The 21,193-nt window shown below is 39.6% G+C and overlaps 1 protein-coding gene across 1 annotated transcript; it reads left to right on the forward strand.

Moving 5' to 3' along the window:
* The first annotated feature begins 375 nt into the window (after positions 1–375).
* On the forward strand, positions 376–3,359 carry LOC112702634 (anthranilate N-methyltransferase). The gene is made up of 4 exons (XM_025753764.2): positions 376–1,013; positions 1,522–1,835; positions 2,094–2,158; positions 2,876–3,359. Exons 1-4 carry the CDS (start codon positions 586–588, stop codon positions 3,170–3,172), a joined length of 1,104 nt encoding a protein of 367 aa, XP_025609549.1. The 5' UTR covers positions 376–585; the 3' UTR covers positions 3,173–3,359.
* Positions 3,360–21,193: the final 17,834 nt, after the last annotated feature.

Here is a 21,193-nt window from a genome sequence, read left to right on the forward strand (position 1 = left end):
CTCTCTCTCTCTAAATTGAAAGATATTAATAATTTTAAATTTATAAAAAAATAGAAAAAAAATGAGGTAGAGATCTGAGTATCAGTCAGACTAATTTGATTCACACCGTTCAATTCCACATGACAAGTGAAACGCATAAATGATTGTTAAACAATTTGAATATTATATACTCTAAATTCTTATAATGGTATTTAATTAGTTAAATCGTGCCTCACGAGTTATACGGAACAAAGTAAAATATAGCAATCATTGACATCACTTTATATATATATTAAACTAATTTTGGGTTGACCAAGAATCGAACTTTTAACTTTTCGGATCTAGTGCTTTAATACCAGGTCGTGATACTACTCATCCCAAAAGCTTCAACTAACAGAAAAATATAACACTAATGGTTATATCTCTAATACTCCATAAACCTCCATTGTACAAATATTCGATTGGCTCCTCGTACTTTTCCATAATATATACAAACGCCATCTATCATGAATCAAGCAAATCAAACTGAGTTCATAATACACATTTAAAACTACCATAAGCCACTTACACACCACCATCTAGTTTCTCTCCTTTCCGAATTCACATATGGGTTTTGTTGCATCAAGCGATTTCGATGTGAAACTTGAGAAACAAGAAGAAGATGGCTTCTTGATTGCAAAAATGGCATGTTCAATTGTGGTTCCAATGGCTGTGAGGACCACAATAGAGCTTGGTGTATTTGACATCATGGCCAAAGCAGGCGAAGGTGCAAAGCTTTCAGCAAAAGACATTGTGGACCACATTGGAGCCAACAACCCTGAAGCAGCATCAATGTTGGATCGTCTTCTTAGGCTTCTTGCAAGTCACTCATTACTGCGTTGTTCTGTTGTTGAAGATCCACAAAACCCTAATAACTTGCATCACAGGCTGTATAGCCTCGCACCTTGTTCCAAATGTTTTGTGAGTGATGCTCATGGTGTGTCTTTGGGACCCTCATTGTTGCTGTCTCTCGATAAAGTCTTCTACGAAAGCTGGTGTGTAGCGAAAAATTTATAGTAAATATTAATTAAATGAAAATGCAGTCAAATTTATGTAAAATTGATAGTTGAGAGTCGTTAAATAATTTAACTGATTTGACTGAATTTTTGACTCTCAATTATCAACTTTACATAAAATTGATTGCAGTTGAATTTTTATTATTTAATTAATCCTGTTAGGACTAAATTAAAATAGCTATCAAAATTAATTATTAATATAAAAAAATATATATCAAAATATAAAATATATATTAAAAATAAGTTAAAATACATATCTATTTATACTCAAATACATAATAATTAATTTTAGTGGTCAATTTTTTGTACAAATAATATTTTTATATTTTAGTGTTTGTTATATTATATATATCTTACCATCAATAATATATAACCAAAGGCCAGGTGAATTAAAGTATTTTTAACAAAAATAGTATTTTAATCTACATATCTATCTATGGGTAAGTAAATAGGAAATTGTTTGTGACTTTGTGGTTTGTATCATCAGGAATGAATTGAAAGGAGCTATCCTTGAAGGAGGAACACCGTTCAATAGGGCTCATGGCATGCATGTCTTCGAGTATGCAAAGGTTGATGGTAGGTTCAACAAGGTTTTCAACAAAGCAATGCATAACTCCTCCACTGTATTAATGAAGAGGATTCTTGATGTCTATAAAGGCTTTGACCACATCAATAAACTAGTGGATGTTGGTGGTGGGGTTGGGGCAGTTATCAAATTGATCACTTCCAAACACCCTCATATCCATGGTATCAATTTTGATTTGCCTCATGTCATAGAATGTGCCTCAGCCTATGATGATGGTATGTGTGATACTTTATTCTTTGTTTGATTTTAGCCTACCTTTTGTTTTTTTTTTTTTTTTACTTTTATTCTTTATAAAGATTCAATGATTCTTTAGATATTGATTCGTCTAAGATATAGACAATAGAGAAAGCAACACAGAAAGAAGTATATATAATTGTTCAATTTAATTTATTATATTTTTTTCCTTTTAAAGGAAATATTCACAAAATAATAATGACAATAATTATATTTTCTAATAATAATTAATGTTGCAGGTGTGGAGCATGTGGGAGGAGATATGTTTGAGAGTGTTCCAAATGGAGATGCCATTTTCATGAAGGTGTGAGGAATATATATTATTATGTGTTTTGAGCTTTTCATTATTTACTTTTCTATTAATTTGTTTATTATTTGACGTAATTAGTCCTAAGGATTTAAAATCCACTCTAGAAGAAAAATGATTGGGAGTTCTAATATTTTAATTATCTTCCTAACTTCTAAATAAAAAAAAGGTTGAATTTTTTTATCCTTTTTATGCTTTTAAAAAAAGTATTAAACTATTAATGTTTCGCGTACAAGTATTTTTGACTATTAAATCTAATCAAATTGGTCTAATATTAACAAAAAATCATTCTCATCATTTTTACTTACTCAAATTTTATTGTTCAACTTCGTTAGATCTGGTTGACAAAAAAATTTATTATACATGTAACAGTTTTTCTTTAAAAAATAATATATATTTAAATTTATTATTTTTTAAATATTAAGAGAATAATGAGGAGAATGAATTAAAACTTTCTATTATTATTATTATTATTATTATTATTATTATAGATCTAAATTGAACCCGCCCTTTTTTAACATAACTACATATAAACTTAAAAACTCATTGTAATCATTATTAGTTATATGGTAGAATACAACATCCACTTAAAATAAAACGTCATGTTGTATAATTGGCAATAAACACACGAAAAAGACAAGTACACAAAATTGTGATTCACATAAACAATAATTATCATATTATCAAATATTTGTTGAGCCAGAAATTTTGCAGTGGATACTTCATGATTGGGGCAATGATGATTGCTTGAAGATATTAAAGAATTGTTACAAGGCTATTCCCAACGATGGAAAGGTGATTGTGATGGACACAATTCTTCCTACTGTTCCTGAGGACACATCTTCTGCCAAGAACGCTTTTAGAAATGATGTTATCATGATGACTCAAATGCCCGGAGGATTTGAGAGAACCCAACAAGATTTCATGAACTTGGCAAATGGATCTGGATTTAGTGGCATAAAATTTGTGTGTTGTGTCTCTAGCTTCTGGGTCATGGAGTTCTACAAGTAATTCTATGCACCTGTACAACTATGTATTATATTATATATATTTGTATCTCAAATGTTGACACAATAATTTGTTTTGTTAATTAGTTGTTTCAATTGAATAAGTGTTTGTTTGGACCTCATATCTTTTTGTAAGAAATAATATTACATATTATTAATTGTTTTAGTATAAATTTTTGTATATAAATGAAGAGTGTTAGAAGTCAGCAAATTTTACAATTTGTACTCATTAATTAGTTATTATTAGTATTTTTAATGGTGTGAGATTTTGTCCAATAATATGAAATTACTCATTTTTCTTTTACTGATTAAGTGCTGGCCAAATTTTAATAAAAGTGTTACCCCTAAACTTTCTCTTTCACATGTTATTACTTCTTAACCATTCATCTTGTGTATGTTGTACGGCTCATAATATTAATATTTATACAAAATAAATGGCCAATAATGTTAATATTTAAATCTAAACATTTTTTCAAGGATATCGTTATCTAGATTAAAATGCATTTCAGTAAATTATTCAAACAGGTAGTTGACTATTAGGGGTGATGACAATATATATCTTACTTGCGAGTATCCAATTTAATCCCATTTGGTCGGGTAGAGTTGTCAATCTGATCTGCAATAGGTAAGGTAGGGTGTGGATAGAATTTTCGTGCAGATCGGGTAGGGTGCGGGTTGAGCCTTAACCCTATCCGACCAATCTGCACTCTATATATGTATATGTTATATACTTATATAAAAATATGTTTTAAGTAGATGTTGAATCAAAGACCTCTCACTAAATGTAAATGATTTTTAATCATTAAAAAAATCATTAATTGATAATTTATTTTTTTAACATAAAAATCAATTTTATTTTAAATTATCATCAAGTTAATTATATAATAATGTTGTATATTTTTTGTAATCCGCGAGTAGGGTCAAGTATCCATGGATTAAGAGCGGGTAGGGTTAGGATTGGGATATTCTCAACTCGCAAACAGGATAAGGTTAGGGTTGGATCAACAAAAAGAGAATTTTAAATAACATTTGTGAAATATAAATTTTTTTTAAACTAAAAATTATGAGTTCTCAATGTATACATTAGATAAAAAATTAATAAAATTTAAACCTAGTCTGATGTTGCTAGGCTTGGCTTATTTTAAATGAATTTAATTTAAATACACTGTCAATATAAAATTATTTTACACGTATATTCAATCACATAATGCTATATTAATAAAAAAACTACTTTTATATTATTCGCATAAATAATCATTCAAGAGAACAGTTATAATTATACAACATTACATCATAATTAAACTCATTTGAAATTTATTAAAAAGGTGGAAGTACTTACAACATGGGGTTAGAGTAGCACATTTAGAAGTGGCAAATGACATGTTGCTTAGTCCGTATATCAAACAAAATTGCATCACTACAAGAAAAATAACGTTGAATACTGTCGAATTTATCGTCGAAGGTTAGCGGCGAGTTTACTGGTAGATTTACCAGCGAATTTGGCAATAAATTTATCGGGTAAAAAGTTATCATCAGATTCAATTTTCTGACAGTAAATTTGTCAGAAATAATTGGAGGGAGAAAAGAAAAAATTGGCACGATTATTACCATTGAATTTAGGGGCAAAAAAATCCGACGGTAAGGTAATTAAATTAAACAAGCCGTTTTGGTCAAAGGTTATGCATTACCGGCGATAAAATTAACCCTAAATTCGAATTTGTGAGTCCTTCCCCATCATTTGTGCAACATCGCAACCTCATTTTTCTCTCTTTTCTCTTTGTCTCTCGCCGTCAGTCCCATCGCCACCATTCACCACCGCCACCGCCACCCTCACTCACTCTCATTGCTGGTCATTGTCACTCAGTCACTGTCGTCGCCTCAACGTTGTCACATCCTGCACCGCCCTCATTCAACAGCATTGGCACCTCCTGTTTCACGCTTATTCATCACCATCGCGGCCTCTTTCAATCGATTTTTCCTTTCTCTAATTAATTTATTTTTTCTTAACATTTGGAGGTTTAGGGTTTGTTTAGTTGTTTGAATTTTTTTTGAAATTGTTAATTTTCTGAGTTTATATCTTTGTTTGTTTTTTTTAAGGTTCATTTAACTATTTTATTTTCTGTGTTTGTTTGTATATTTTTTAAATTTTGTGAAATTTATTTCCATTTTAAATTTGAGAAAAAATGCTTTGTCTTTTTTTGAATAGAAATATTTTGAGTGTTTCTATGGTTGTATTGAATGTGTTGGCATTGCACATAAGCATATGAGTTACGTGCTCACTCGGTAATAATTATTAGTTAACATACTCTAAGTGATATTTTTATTAAACCAATTATAGTTCTATGGTTAGTATAATTCAAATTGTGTATATTAACTACAAGATTAAGACAAAATAAATATAATTCTTGTACTTTGTTGATGGTGGTATATTATTGAGTAAAATACATTTTTGTTATTGAAAAAGTTAATTGTTTGATCTATCACTTATTCTACTTTTGAAGTTTCAGTTTTTGCTATTTAGTGATTATTGTGCATTTGATTAATAAGGCAGAACTTTCAATTTTAAAACAACTTATATGAGACTTTAATGATGCAAAAAATTGAAAGGAGAGTAAATTTAGAAGTAGCTATATTTAATGGGTCATATTGTATACTATATTTTACCCTTTGTTATAATATCATGGTCACTAAATAAATTTTTAGCATATTATATACGTGTGTGTGATTTATTTCATTCTTATTACAACTTTTGTATTTAATATTTTAGAATAAAAGTGAGATTCTGTTAGTGGTTCAAGAAAATTTTTAGAGCCTAAGAAAGTGGAGGTACGTTTTAAATATATATATATATTAGGGTAAAAAATCCAAATGAGCCAAGAAGAGCTCAAAATTACCTGATTAAGCCAAATCAAAAATTCATACATGAATCAACCAGACGAATTATTATATAATTCGAATCAATATGATTCGAATTATATTTACATGTAATTCGAATTGATATGATTCGAATTACTAGGAAGGCAACAAATGAATGAAGTTCGAAACAAGTTGTTTCGAATTACCTCAACATAATTCGAATTTAGTTAATTCAAATTACTAGGAAGACACATTGTTAAGTAGTTCGAAACAAGTTGTTTCGAATTACACTTAGCTAATTCGAATGTAGTTAATTCGAATTACTAGGTTAGGTTGTGATATTACATAATTCGAAACATATAGATTCGAATTATATATATATAGTGTGAGCCAGGGCTGTATATATATGCTGTGAACTCATGTTGCTCTCAACAAAGAGGGGAGATGGCTAGTGAGGAGAGTTTCCTAGTTCTGGTATATTACAGAGGTCGATTAAGAGAAAAACTCGGTCCGGCGTGAAGTTCACTGATAAGGATCCCCTATGTATTATCGTGACGCCGACAACCACCTACGATGCACTTGTTAGCTCTGTGCTGGAGAAGCTGGGTCTTGAAGGCGTTAAAAGGGTCAAGAAGTTTTTCTACCGCATTCCAACAGCGGTGCTCCATGACACCGTGAAGTTTGATTGTTTCACAATCGGTAGTGACGAGGATTTGCAGGTTATGTTTATTTCTCGTAGGCAGTTTCCCGAGGTAAGGACACCAGAGCTGTTGGCAAAGTTGGTTGATGTGGTATCTAGCTCGGGTGGTTCGAACCGGAATGCCACTACTATAGCCGCGGTTGCCGGCTCGAGCTCGAGACCTGCTGTTGCTTCATCCTCTGCTCCTGTGTATGAGCCACCGATGCAGCCTGTTGCGTCCCCTTCGTTTGCCGTTGATCTGAGCGGCAATGTTGGAGACGAGGTTCGGTATGGGGAACATATTCCCACCGAGGTACATTGTCCCACACCGGCTGTTGTTGGTGATGGTTTGTTTGATGATCCAGATGACGATGACGTGGAGCCGGATATGATCGCTGATGAAAGCGGCGATGATGTTGGAACTACTGTTCCGACAAGGGCTACAGGTGGATCTAGTTCTGGCACACAGCAGTATCCACCCCATTTTTCCTCATTGGACCTGGATGCCATGCGGCAGGACGACAATGCTCTGCAGGCCTCAGGATTTGGTGCTAGAGATACCGAGGGGTCTGCCGGTATGAACGAGTTCCAGGTTGGCCAACAATTTCAGGATAAAGATGAGGCGTTGTTGAGTGTGAAGACGTATAGTATCCGCCGAGGGGTCCAGTACAAGGTCGTTGAGTCTGACTACCGCAGGTATGTGGGAAAGTGTTCTGAGTTTGGGAATGGGTGCACATGGCTAATTCGGTTGAGTCTCCGACAGCGGAAGGGTATCTGGGAAGTGAAGCGATACAACGGACCGCATACATGTCTTGCCAGCTCCATCTCCAGCGACCATAGGAGTCTGGACTACCATGTCATATCCACCTTCATTATGCCGATGGTTAGGGCTGATGCAGCTGTGAACATCAAGGTGCTTCAAAATGCCACGGCCGCACACTTTGGGTTCAGGCCTACGTACAGGAGGGTATGGATGGCGAAGCAGAAGGCCGTTGCCGTGATATATGGGGACTGGGACGAGTCGTACAATGAGCTCCCTAGGTGGGTTTTAGGAGTTCAGCTGACGATGCCTGGCACTGTAGCCGTCCTCAGGACTTGCCCTGTTCGAGTTGGGGGACAGGTTGACGATTCTCAGGTTTATTTTCATAGGCTGTTCTGGACTTTCCCCCCTTGTATCCAGGCATTCCGTCATTGCAAGCCTTTGGTGAGTATTGATGGCACCCATTTATATGGGAAGTATGGGGGAACACTGCTAGTCGCCATTGCACAAGACGGAAACTCGAACATCCTCCCCGTGGCATTTGCACTAGTTGAGGGTGAGAATGCTGAGTCATGGTCTTTCTTTCTTTCCCACCTCCGTGAGCACGTGACACCTCAGCCGGGTCTGTTAGTTATTTCAGATAGGCATAACGGCATCAAGGCAGCCCTCGAGGCTCCGGATGGGGGATGGCTACCGCCTGCTGCGTACCGGGCGTTCTGCATTCGACACGTTGCAGCGAATTTTGCCTTGACGTTCAAAGGAAAAGATGCCCGGAGGCTTCTTGTTAACGCCGCATATGCCAAGACCGAGGTGGAGTTCGACTACTGGTTTGACATTCTGCGCTCTGAGAATCCGGCAATGTGTGACTGGGCGAACCGAATCGAGTATTCGTTGTGGACACAGCACTGTGATGAGGGTCGGAGATTCGGGCACATGACGACCAATATTTCGGAATGTGTCAACTCAATCCTGAAGGGGGTTAGAAACCTCCCTGTTTGCTCGCTGGTGAAGGCCACATACGGAAGGCTAGCTGAGCTATTTGTCCGTAAGGGTAGGGAGGCCGAGGCTCAGATGGGTACTGGACAACAATTCAGTCAAAACCTCGTAAAGTGTATCGAGGCCAACCTGAGAACAGCCAGGCACTTCACGGTGACTGTTTACGACAGGGATAACTCGGAGTACACCGTTGCTGAGACGACTCCGACAGGCTCATTCTCTCTTGGTACGTACAGGGTCTCATTAGGGTCTAAGACTTGTGATTGTGGATACTTCCAAGCACTTCATTTTTCCTGTCCGCACGCACTGGCATGCTGTGCGTATTCACGGCTTACATGGCAGCCTTACGTCCACGAGGTATATCGCCTTAGCTCCGTTTTCGGTGTCTATCAGATGGGATTTGCCCCTCCCATTCCGGAGGGTTTCTGGCCACCTTATGCCGGGCCTACCGTTATACCGGATCCGAGTATGAGGCGTGCGAGGGAGGGTCCTCCTAGATCCACAAGAATTCGAACCAACATGGATGAAGCAGATCCGAACCGGCCAAAGAGATGTGGCCTCTGCAAGCAGCCAGGTCACACCAGGCGTAGTTGTCCACAAGCCGCAGGCCCCAGCGGGACTGCTGGAAATCAGTAGGCGATTTGCTATGTATGTGTTTGTTTGTTAATGTATTAGCACTTGTCTTCTATTTGTTTTTAACTTTTAATGTATTACAACTTGTCTGGAACTACTTTGTTTCGTATGTGTAACGAAACTTGTTAAATGTACCAAATATTTCTGTTGAATGTCTTGTAAATCATTGACATTTATAACTAGAACAAACAACATTATATCATGGTATGACTGATAACGAATAACATAACATGAAACTATAAATCATAACATAAAAGTAGAATACATCGACGTAAATGACAGAACAAAACATGAGAGTACATAACATAAAATCAAATAACATAATAAGAAAGTACATACCATAACAATGATAACCAACCAAAAAAGTACACAATATAAATATGACAACAAGACATACACCACTATCCATGAATCATCTAAACAGGTGCGATGCAGTGCCGCAACGTCGTGGCACCCGTGTCCGGTAGCCCCTACGAATAAGTGGCTCCTCATCCTCAATCGACTCGTCGCTGTCATCCAGAATTGGCTGTCTCGGGGTCATAGGCGCAACATGGACGGGTCTGGATGACGACGGGCCGGCAACTGAGTGTGATCCAATACTCTGCGCCGATGCTGGGGTCCCACCCATGGCAAAAGGATGCGCAGGAGCTACCGTGGCAGGCTCATTCAGATCAACGTCCAGCGGTGCCTGTGTCCCTGTCGTATGAACCCGTCCGGCTGCAGCCTCATCCTCCTGCATGATGGTCCGGATATCCTCAAGGAAATGTGGTCCACCAAACTCGTGCACAATGCCATCACTAGCTAGTAAGTCTCCAAACATCGAGCCAGGACTCACCCATGGAGTACTATCCTGAAGGGTATGATCATCACCGGGAACACCTACGAAGTAATCTCCAAGACCTCCACCACCAAGCCCAGCATCAGTGTGACTCGTGGGATCTCCCATGCCAGATCCAGGGGACCCACCATCATGCCCGCCCTGATGGGCCCTATCAACCCCCGCAACATGACCTCTCCCAGGCATCTGGGCACCCTGTCTAGCAGCACCAACCCTCCTCCTGCCTCCACGACCACGAACTCTCCCCCCACCCCTAACTGGGTCGTCTCCGGCATCCATAGCCTGATCTACCCAGTTCCACTCACGCTGGCTACGACGTGTCCCAACTCGTGCTCTCCTCTCAATACGACGTCTGTCAGGAACATCCTCGACCCGGTCCATGTCTGGAAGTCGGCCTGCACCCCTCTGCGTCGCCTCATCTGGAATAGGAACACCTCTCGGATCCCCCAGTAACATCTCCGGCGACAAAAACCTCTTTCCGTGCTGATACCACCATGTCAAGAACTCATGTGACGGTCCGGGGTCGGGCACGATGTCAAACTGTAGAATATGATCAGCACGCTCCTGCCAGTGAAGATGCCACTCAGGGTACTGTGCCGGGAACCAACGGTCACCTCCTCTCCCGTCCTTCGACATCAGGAAGTCGATGTTCAAGGCGGGAGACGGTATGGGCTGAACGCCGCCAAACTGAGGTAAAACTCTATCAACCTGATGCCACTCGACAACCGCAAAATAAATCAGGGACGTCCTGCATCGCCATAACATCGTATGCCGAGGCTCCAACACCTCAGGATGGACAACCTGGATGACGTCGACTGCGCTATAGGGCATCCATATGAACTGAAAAAATCAAAATCAAATCGTTTGTACTTTCAGTTAAGTGATATAAACTGAAACAATGACTTGAGATACACAAAAGTTCTGCTTACTTACCTGCTGAGGCTGTAACAAGTCGATCTTCATGCGAGCCATCTGTACCCGAGGTCCCTTGTTGCTAATCCCAGGGTTGTAACCAGACCATCTGCATACAAGAAAACAGAAGAATATAGGGCATAATTACAAAATAATAACAAATAGAATATCTAGTACAAAACAATAACGGTACCTCGAGGCAAGGGGCCAGCTGATCTCATCATACCCAGATGGTCTAAGTGTGGGAAACCTCCAGAAGATCCACGACTGTAATAACTGTAACGGGCCAGCTAACTTCACCACATGTCTGTTGGCGACTCGGCACATGCACCTGTACAGCCATGCTAGTGCCGCCGACGCCCAACTGTAGCGACCCATCTCCTCAAGCCGAGCAACATATGGTAGCCATCTGATGTGTATACGATTGCCGGACTTGTCGGCAAACAGCTGCGTACCCAATAACATCATGATGTAGGCCCGGGAAAATCGCCTAACTGTCTCCTCATCTGCCCCATCTGGACACTCTGCGAATGTCTCCTGAAACCAGGTGCAGTTGACTGCGAATTTCTACACCTGGTTCTCCGGAGGTAAAACACCGAGCAACTCATGGAACCACTGCCAAGCAGGTCTCCCACCCTCAATGTAAAGGTGGAAGTCCGTAAGGCAACCACTAACATAATCTCCGTCGACTGGCAACCCTAGCTGGTATGCGACGTCCTGAAGCGTGATGGTGCATTCTCCGAACGGCATGTGGAAGGTGTGCGTCTCAGGCCGCCACCTCTCGACGAATGCGCTGACTAGGGGCTCGTCTAGTCGGAACCATCTGTCGTTCAGTCTCGCAAGATGGTAAAGTCCCGCCATCTGCAAGTACGGGACATACCTCTCATCAAGACGCATCCCCTGTTGCCGCCTAACGCTGGATATGCAACGACGAGGCTGGCCAGTACATAAACCGCATAATTAGAACAGATGCACAAACCACTAACATAACCGATATATTTTATAAGGAACCAGGAAATAAATCATGATGGGTAAAACCATTAACAAAAACCATCAACAAAAACCATTAACAGAAATCATTAACAAAAACCATCAACAAAAACCATTAACAAAAACCATTAACAAAAACCATTAACAATAAACCATTAACAAAAACCATTAACAAAAACCATTAACAATAAACCGCTAAAACAAAACCATTTACAAAAACCATTAACAAAAACCAGCAACAAAAACCACTAGCCTACACTATTTTCCTAAACCATTAACAAAAACCATTAACAATAAACCGCTAAAACAAAACCATTAACAAAAACCATTAACAAAAACCATCAACAAAAACCACTAGCATACACTATTTTCCTAAACCATTAACAAAAATCATTAACAATAAACCGCTAAAACAAAACCATTAACAAAACCATTAACAAAAACCATCAACAAAAACCACTAGCCTACATTATTTTCCTAAACCATTAACAAAAACCATTAACAATAAACCGCTAAAACAAAACCATTAACAAAAACCATTAACAAAAACCATCAACAAAAACCACTAGTCTACACTACTTTTCTAAACCACTATCCTAAACCACTAACAGTAACATAAACCATTATAAAAAACCATTAACAAATACCGTTATCATAAATCGCTTTCATAAACCACTAACCTCATCGTTGATCACACCGGCGATATGAGCTACTCCATCCAAACGATAAAGCCTTCCCGGATCGTCCCCCATCGACAGAAACAGCCGCTCTGCTCGCACTCGTACTGAACGTTGGTCTTCTTCTCTGGGATTTGGTGGGGTTGGAGAATGAGAAAGTGATTCGAATGAACTTGGCTCGAACTCCTTTTATAGCCGAACTCCTTGTAATTCGAATCAAGTTGATTCGAATTACTATGCAACTCAAATTTCACCTAATTCGAATCAAGTAGATTCGAACCTCCCTAAGATCCACTTCTCCTAGTAATTCGAATTAAGTAAATTCGAATTACGTTGATGTAAATCGAAACAAGTTGTTTCGAACTTCATTGGATTCTTGCCTTCCTAGTAATTCGAATCATATCAATTCGAATTACATGTAATTATAATTCGAATCATATTGATTCGAATTATATAATAATTCGTCCTGGTTGATTCATGTATTGATTTTTCATTTGGCTGAATTAGGTAATTTTGAGCTCTCCTTGGCTCATTTGGGTTTTTTACCCTATATATTACTGGTTCTTAAAACTTGATATACAATAGTAAAAAATTTTGGTATCTATTAATTGATATGGTTTATAATGATGCCAGAAATTGGTTATATATTGAATTTTGTTAGTTTATGTATGATGTTATTAAAATTTTGAATTTTATTAATATAAAAATTATTAAATTTAAATATTTAAATTTCTCCACACTTTTTTTCTTATTTTCTGTAGACGGAAAAATCTCATCGTGTTCTGCCCTCGGCCCTTCTTCCATGCTTACAACCTATCGCTCCTCCCTCCATCCAAAATTCCGAAAAATACATAGAATATATATATATTGAATTTTGTTAGTTTATGTATGATGCCATTAAAATTTTAAATTTTTTTAATTTAAAAATTATTAAATATAAATATTTAAAATTATATGTTAAATTTTTAAATAATTTTTTTAAATTAAAATTTAAGTTTATCGTCGAAGTTACCGTCAATTAAATCCATCGATAACTATTAATTTAATTATTAATAATAAATACTATAATATCGTCGGATTTATCGGGAGAAAAATCCGATAGTAATAAGCTCTAGAATTTCGTCAATTAAAAATTTATATCCGCCACTAAATTCGTCAGTAATTAGTGCTGGACAAAAAAATCCGCGTATAAATAGTTACCGACGAAGTTTTACTGTCGAATTTATTTCACTGCTAAATCTGACTATAAATTCGACGACTTTCTAGTAGTGCATGCCCTTTCGAAGCTTTTTTTAATAAACTACTAAAATAGTAATCGAAAATTTACATCGTTGACAAAAAGAATCCTACAAATATTAACGAAAAACAAATTATTGAAAAATTCAAAAACGCGACAAAAGAACGAGATATTAAACATATATTCTAAAAAAAATACTTTAGAAATAAAATTTTAATATAATTTTTGCAATCATTAGAGAAAAATAAAATTTTCATTCTTAAAATTTGATAATTTTATTTTAAGTGATTTTTTAAAAAAAATTGTATTATAAATTTTCAATTTTTTAAAATAATAAAAAAATCTAAAGATAAAATTTTGTTTAAATTTTTTTTGTATATTTTTTAAATATTAGTAAAAGAGTGAGATGAAATGAATAAATTATTTGTTAAATATAAAAAAATTTAATTATAAAAAATATAATAATTATTAATTATTTTTATTACATTTTAAAATCATTAAACAACTATTTTATCGATAACATCAGAATTTATTTGTAAGCGCTAACACTATATTTGGTTTGATAAAAAATAAATAGAAAGAAAATGAATGAAAAGAAAATGAATAAAAAAATGATATTTTTTGTTTGGTTAGCAAAGAAAAAAAGAATGAAAGAAAATTTTTGTGCAGGTTCCACTAAAAAAATTTTTTTTCCATCACAAGCAAGAAATAAAAAGAAAAGTACTATAATTTTATATTTCCAATATTACCTTTAAATTATATTATTATTGACAAATATTAATATAAATTTAGTTTTAATATATTATTATAATAAAAATTTATATTTAAACATTATATGTATTAGATAAATAATTTAAATCAAATATATAAAATTATAATATTTTATAATATTTATAAAATATAATAAATATGAATAAATAAAATATTTATACTTTATTTTAGGGCAATTTACTTATTTAAATAGAATGGGAGATTCCTTTACCTAAATGTGCAAAACTGTTTGTTGTTACGTGCATGTGCAAAAAGCCATTTTTATGTAATCCGTGGCAACCCACCACGGTTTTAGAACGTGCATAAACCGTGGCAGGTTCCAACGGTTTATGGGCAAAAATTATAGAGTGTAAACCGTGGTAAGTCACCACGGTTTACGAAGGATAGATGGCATGCATAAACCGTGGAGAGTCACCACGGTTTATGAGGAAAGTTGATTGCACATAAAACCCGGTAACCCACCGCGGTTTATGTGTGTGTAGCTATATAAGTAATCCGCTGAAGGCAGGGACGGATCATTTGAGACAGCACAAAAAAAAAAGGAAGTCGTTGTTGTGTTAAGAGGATTTGGGAAAACTTTGAAGGTGTGAAGGAGGAGTGGGTGGTGGAGCCAATGGAGGATGAGGATCGCTTGTACCGACTAAATGGCGTCGCTCACGTGGCAGGATATATCGACGAAGAGGTTAGTTACTATTATTGTTATTATTATTGTTATTAAAATTCATACTAATATAGCAATTGATATTATTAGGAATATTGTTAGTAAAAATATTTTATTATGTTTATTTGTATTGTTATTCTGATTAATGTTATTTACATAAAAATTGATATTATTATGGTTACTGTCAATCAAAATGTGAGGCGTTTATTAATATTGTCTACGTAAATGTTAATATTATTATCGGTATTGTTAGTAATGCAAATTTTATCATGCTTATTTATCTTGTTAGTCTGGTAAATAGTATTTTTGTAAAATATTTTATTATAAATGTTAATATTTTATTGAAAAATATTTTTTTCTGTATTTATATTGTTATAATGAGTGCATAGTATTCGTAGCTTCACTGTTTATTACACAATAAGAGCATCAATGAATTTAATGTGACGAGTCTAATAATTTTTACGAAAATTATGTTTGGTGTTGTTTGTAATGGTTGTATGTTAAGGGATTTTGTTACCCACGTTTTGCAGCCTAGTAGGGTTATTAGCGCCGTTAGGCGGCAGCAGAATATGCCCTTACATGACCGGATTATACCGTATCTGGAGACTGCGGGCTTGTATCATCTGGCTAGGCTAAACAGTCAGTGGTTCTGGGTTGATGAGTCTCTCCTTAGCACATTTATTGAGCGGTGGCGTCCGGAGACCCACACGTTCCATATGTCGTTTGGTGAGTGCACCATTACTTTACAGGATGTTGCGTATCAGCTGGGTTTGCCGATTGATGGTGCGCCCGTTAGTGGGTGCTTGACTGAGTTTGAGAATCTGATGGAACACGGTAGACCAGCATGGGTGTGGTTCCGGGAGTTGTTCGGGGAGTTACCTCCACAGAGTAAAGTCAAGCAGATGACAGTGTGCTACACATGGTTCCACGAGAGGTTCCGGGTTCTCCCTGCAGATGCTACTGATGAGACCGTGCGTGTATACGCACGCGCTTATATCCTGATGATGTTGTCGTCTCAGCTGTTTGCGGACAAGAACGCAAACAGGGTACACCTTCGCTGGTTGCCTTATTTGGCATCATTGGACGACTTGGGCAGATATAGCTGGGGCTCCGCTGCACTGGCCTGGTTGTATAGGTGTCTTTGTCGTGGTACAAACAAGAACGTCGTTAACTTGGCTGGGCCGCTACAGCTACTACAGTCTTGGATTTTCTGGAGGTTTCCCACTCTGAGGCCCACTGGTTTTGACCAGTTCGGGTTTCCTCTTGCTTCCAGGCATGGTTTAGTATTTTCCGTTCATAAATTGTAAAAACAGCATGTGTTATGGTTTGTTTTGACATCATTTCAATTAAAATTGTAGGTGGGCTGAGTTTGTGCCGAGGAACGATGCAGGGGCACAGAGATTAGTTTCCGCACGCCTTGCACTGGATCGACTGCGTGTCCACGATGTGAGTCATTTATTTATTACTGATACTTGTACTAGTTTTTCTTAAATGTCACTGTCTCATCAAACTCTTACTGTTTCTATGCAGTTTGTGTGGGAGCCTTATTCTTCTGTTGATGTTGCTGCTGTTATTCATCCGGAGATACTAGCTGACGAGCACCGACGGCTATGGACGGCCGTCACTAGTCTGATATATTTTGCTGCGATCGAGTGGCACCAGGTCGATAGGGTTCTACCCCAGTTCGACGGTGTTCAGCATCTCCCAGAGGGAGCTCTGAACATAGATTGGCTACATGCGAAGGATGGTAGGGGTGGGGACCGGTGGTTTCCTACATATTATCAAGAGTGGCACCAGCTTTGGGAGGACAGGCTTCAGTCAGTCATATGGGTCGATCGAGTCCTCGACCCCGGTCCATCAACAGATTACCTAGAGTGGTGGTGCCGTATGGCGCACAGGTTCCTATCCCCAGATGTAGCATTTCAGGATCCGAGGCCGATTATGTTGACTGAGGAGGCGTCATAGAGGGTCGTCCCAGGCACCTCCTAGAGTGCACGTTTATGACAGACCAGATAACAGACGAGTCGATCAGTGTCGCCGTATAGGGACCCGGACCACCGATCGCGAGTGGAGGGAGTTTGCCGACCGTTTGGAGCAGGACGTTCCTGGAGCTGACCCTGGGGATGCAGTGGACTACCGTGTTCCTCGACGTAGAGGTAGACGGCCACCTGCGCGGCCTAACCGTCGAGGTGCGCCTGATAGAGGACCACCCGAGCAGGGGGACAGCACTGATCACGTGCTCGGTGAGCTGTTTGGGAACGTGAGCCCACATGCTTTTGCTGAGTTTACTACCGCGACTGTCGGGATGGACAGTGCTGATCCTGTTACTGAGTCCGAGTTCTACAGGGACATAGCAGACATGCTTAGGGATGATGATGATACCCATTATAGGCCACAGATGCCTGAGGAGCATGCCCAGTTTGCTGATCAGCAGCCACGTAGTGACGATGTTCAGGCTTAGTTGGCAGTTGACCTCAACGAGCCTGCAGTATCTCCGTCTGACCCATGGTTTGCATTAGGAGGGACACCTGCCTCTGCTTTCAGCGCGGTTCCCGCACAGCCCTCAGCACCAGCGACAGATCACAGACCTAGGCGGGTGAGGCGTCCTCCTTTGTGTGGCACCGGAGGTCACCTGCTTGGCCAGTTCGACGATGATGACAGTGACATCATTGAGGATTCTGATTAGTTATGTTATATGTTCCTGTCCGGTAGGGACTTTGTTAGTTTATGTATTGAGCATGCTACTTAGTATTTATGGCTTTCAGACTTATGTTAAATATTATTTATCTTTTGACCAAGTAGTTTAACCGGTTTCAGATTATTTGATATGTTCCTCTACGATTTATATTATAATGCACAATATGAAAGATGTCCAAAGTGGTTTAATCAAACAGGTAAAATAATAGGAGTTTATTCATCTGAGATTTTTGTGTTAAAGAAACATGTTGACAGTCACATACTTAACCAACCATACATTACTAAGATTATCTAGACCATGAAACAACTGAAACAGCATAGACGGCATGTTACACGACATGAGATCTACGCATCCCCTCCACCACTTTGTCTTCGCTGGTGACAGTTTCTCCGCGTATGCCCAAGTTGACGGTATAGTCCACAACGCTTCGGCTGATTCTCCTGAGACTGATCCATACTTCCGCGGATCCTGGTTGCCTTTGGACGACCTTCCTTTGCACGCCGCATATTAGGGTCAGGAATGATGGTTGGCCCAGCATATGGAGGCCATAGTCCTTCAGGGATAGGTGGGAGAAACCCCTGGTTGTAAACGTTGAACACCTCACTCATACGATACACCTCGTGAATATATGACGCCCAGTTAAGCCGGGAGTAGGCGCAACACGCAATGGCGTGGCAACAAGGATAATGCAGCGCCTGGAAGTGGCCACAGTCGCATCGGTGATCTTTAAGGGAAACTCTATAGCTACCCAGTGAGAAGGTCCCCGTTGGTGTTGTCTCAGCGACGGTGTACCCGGACTGATGCCTGTCGTATAATGTCACAGTGAAGCACCTAGAGTCTCTTAGGTTCTGATCAATAGCCTTGACCAATGCCTGACAGAATTCATGGCCAGATCCGAGTTGTGCCTCTGCTGTCTGTCCCCGTACCACAAATAGCTGAGCAAGCCTCCCGTAGGTTGACTTAACCAACGATGTGACCGGCAGGTTGCGAGTTCCCTTTAGCACGGAGTTCACACATTCACTGATGTTTGTGGTCATGTGCCCGAACCGTCGACCAGCATCCTCATGTTGGGTCCATTTGTCATACTCCATACGGTTGGCCCAGTCACACATTGCTGGATTCTCAGTCCGCATGATGTCGAACCAGTAGTAAAACTCTGCCTCAGTCTTTGCGTAGGCAGCATTCACCAGCATCCTCCTTGAGTCCTTACCTTTGAACGTTAGGGCGAAATTCGCAGCCACATGCCTTATACAGTAGGCCCGAAAAGCCCGAGGAGGCAGCCATCCAGTCTCAGGTGCCTCAAGCGCTGCCTTGATCCCATTATGCCTGTCAGAGATAACAAGGATACCCTCTTGAGGAGTCACATGCTCTCGGAGATTGGACAAGAAGAATGACCACGACTCTGCATTTTCGCCCTCCACAAGGGCAAATGCTATCGGGAGGTGTTCGAGTTCCCGTCCTGAGCTATCGCCAACAGCAGCGTCCCTCCATACTTCCCATACAAGTGGGTACCATCAATACTGACGAGGGGCTTGCAATGCCGGAATGCCTCGATACAGGGTGGAAATGTCTAGAAAAGCCGGTGAAAGTACACCGTGGACTCATCAACCCCACCACCAATCCGAACAGGAGACGTCTTCAGCACCGTGATTGTTCCCGGCATTGTCGCCTGGATCCCTAGCATCCAACGTGGCAACTCCGCGTAAGACTCCTCCCAATCTCCGTATATTTGTGCCACTGCCTTCTGCTTAGCCATCCAAACCTTCCTGTAACTAGGCCTGAAACCGTAATCAGCTTCTGTCGCTTGTTGAAGTACCTTTACCGTAACCGCAGCATCGGCCCTAACCATAGGAAGAATCCTCGCACATATAACGTGGTAATCCAGCTGACGGTGATCACTTGAAATAGAAGTTGCGAGGCATGTGTGTGGCCCGTTGTACCTCCTAACCTCCCAAATCCCCTTTCGTGCACGAAGCGCTACACGAATCAACCAACTACAACCCTTGCCGAATTCCTTGCATTTTCCATGATACTTCAAATGATCTGATTCGATGACTCTGTACTCAACACCTCGCCGGATGCTATAGTCCTTTACACTCAGCACAGCTTCATCTTTACTCTGGAATGATTGCCCAATCTGAAATTCTGTAGAGGATCCCCCCACTTTGTTACCACTGTCTTCCTGTTGACCAAGAGCTTCCAAATTTAGTGTGGAGAAGTGTGGAGGGTACTGATGAGAACCAGAACTTGAAGGCCGATGCTGCGCATCTGGATCGCCACCTGTGTCATCGTCGCTGTCACCATCGATATCAACAGGCTCCTGCTCAGACTCATCGTCACGCATTGCATTCTCTACTTGATCAGGTCCACCAAAGTCTTCGATATAAGGTACAAGGCCACCACCGGTGCCCACAACATGGGGAGGCTCAATGACTGCTGCATTCTCCAAAGGTACAGAACCAACAACCTCCGTTCGGTCTAAATCAGCCGCAAACGAAGGTGATTGAACCGACGGAAGATACGGTCTGACCGCAGGCATCGAACTAGATGCACCACCCGCAACAGCTGGGCAAGGAACTGGAGCGGATGCCCCAGAACTATCGACACCAACCTCCAACTTCGCGAACAACTCATGGATTCTGATCTCCGGAAAACTCCTTACACAGTAGAACAGAACCCTAATATCTTCATCAGCCTTAACCGCAAAGGTTTCATACTGAACACCGGTCGAGACAACCGCCATGGGAATCTTGTAGAATAGTTTCTTCACCCACTTGCTACCCAACACGCCAAGCTTCTCCAAGATGCTGTTCTTCAAATCTGACAAACTCATCGACGAACTGATAAAAATACTTAGTGGTTCTCTGTCGGTAAACTTCACACCTTGGCTTTTGCTTTTTTTTTTCCCAGAGCAATGCACTAGGGCAAGAAAACTCTCTTCCTCACTAGCCATTGTGAGAATGATCTCTTATGGAGCTTGAATCACCCACATATATATAGACTTCCCGTCATAGTAAACCGTGGGAACCTACAAGGTTTTCTGGCCATTATTTACCCTACATAAACCGTGGTAACCCACAAGGGTTTATGTGCAACCATCTTTCCTTCGTAAACCGTGGTGACTTACCACGGTTTACACTCTATAATTTTTGCCCATAAACCGCTGGGACCTGCCACGGTTTATGCACGTTTTGAAACCGTGGTGGGTTGCCACGGATTACATAGAAATGGCTTTTTGCACATGCACGTAACAACAACTAGTTTTGCACAATTAGGTAAACGATTCTGCTATTCTATTTATTTAAGTAAATTGCCCT

Source organism: Arachis hypogaea, chromosome 7, assembly GCF_003086295.3.
Source record: "Arachis hypogaea cultivar Tifrunner chromosome 7, arahy.Tifrunner.gnm2.J5K5, whole genome shotgun sequence".
Taxonomy (NCBI): Eukaryota; Viridiplantae; Streptophyta; class Magnoliopsida; order Fabales; family Fabaceae; genus Arachis; species Arachis hypogaea.

What these genes read in the sequence shown, in the direction of transcription:
- LOC112702634 (XM_025753764.2), top strand. Translation starts at nt 586, where the DNA reads ATGGGTTTTGTTGCATCAAGCGATTTCGATGTGAAACTTGAGAAACAA. An exon ending in AAAGTCTTCTACGAAAGCTG is followed by an intron (nt 1,014 to 1,521) that starts GTGTGTAGCGAA and finishes TTGTATCATCAG; the next exon opens with GAATGAATTGAAAGGAGCTA. An exon ending in TGCCTCAGCCTATGATGATG is followed by an intron (nt 1,836 to 2,093) that starts GTATGTGTGATA and finishes TTAATGTTGCAG; the next exon opens with GTGTGGAGCATGTGGGAGGA.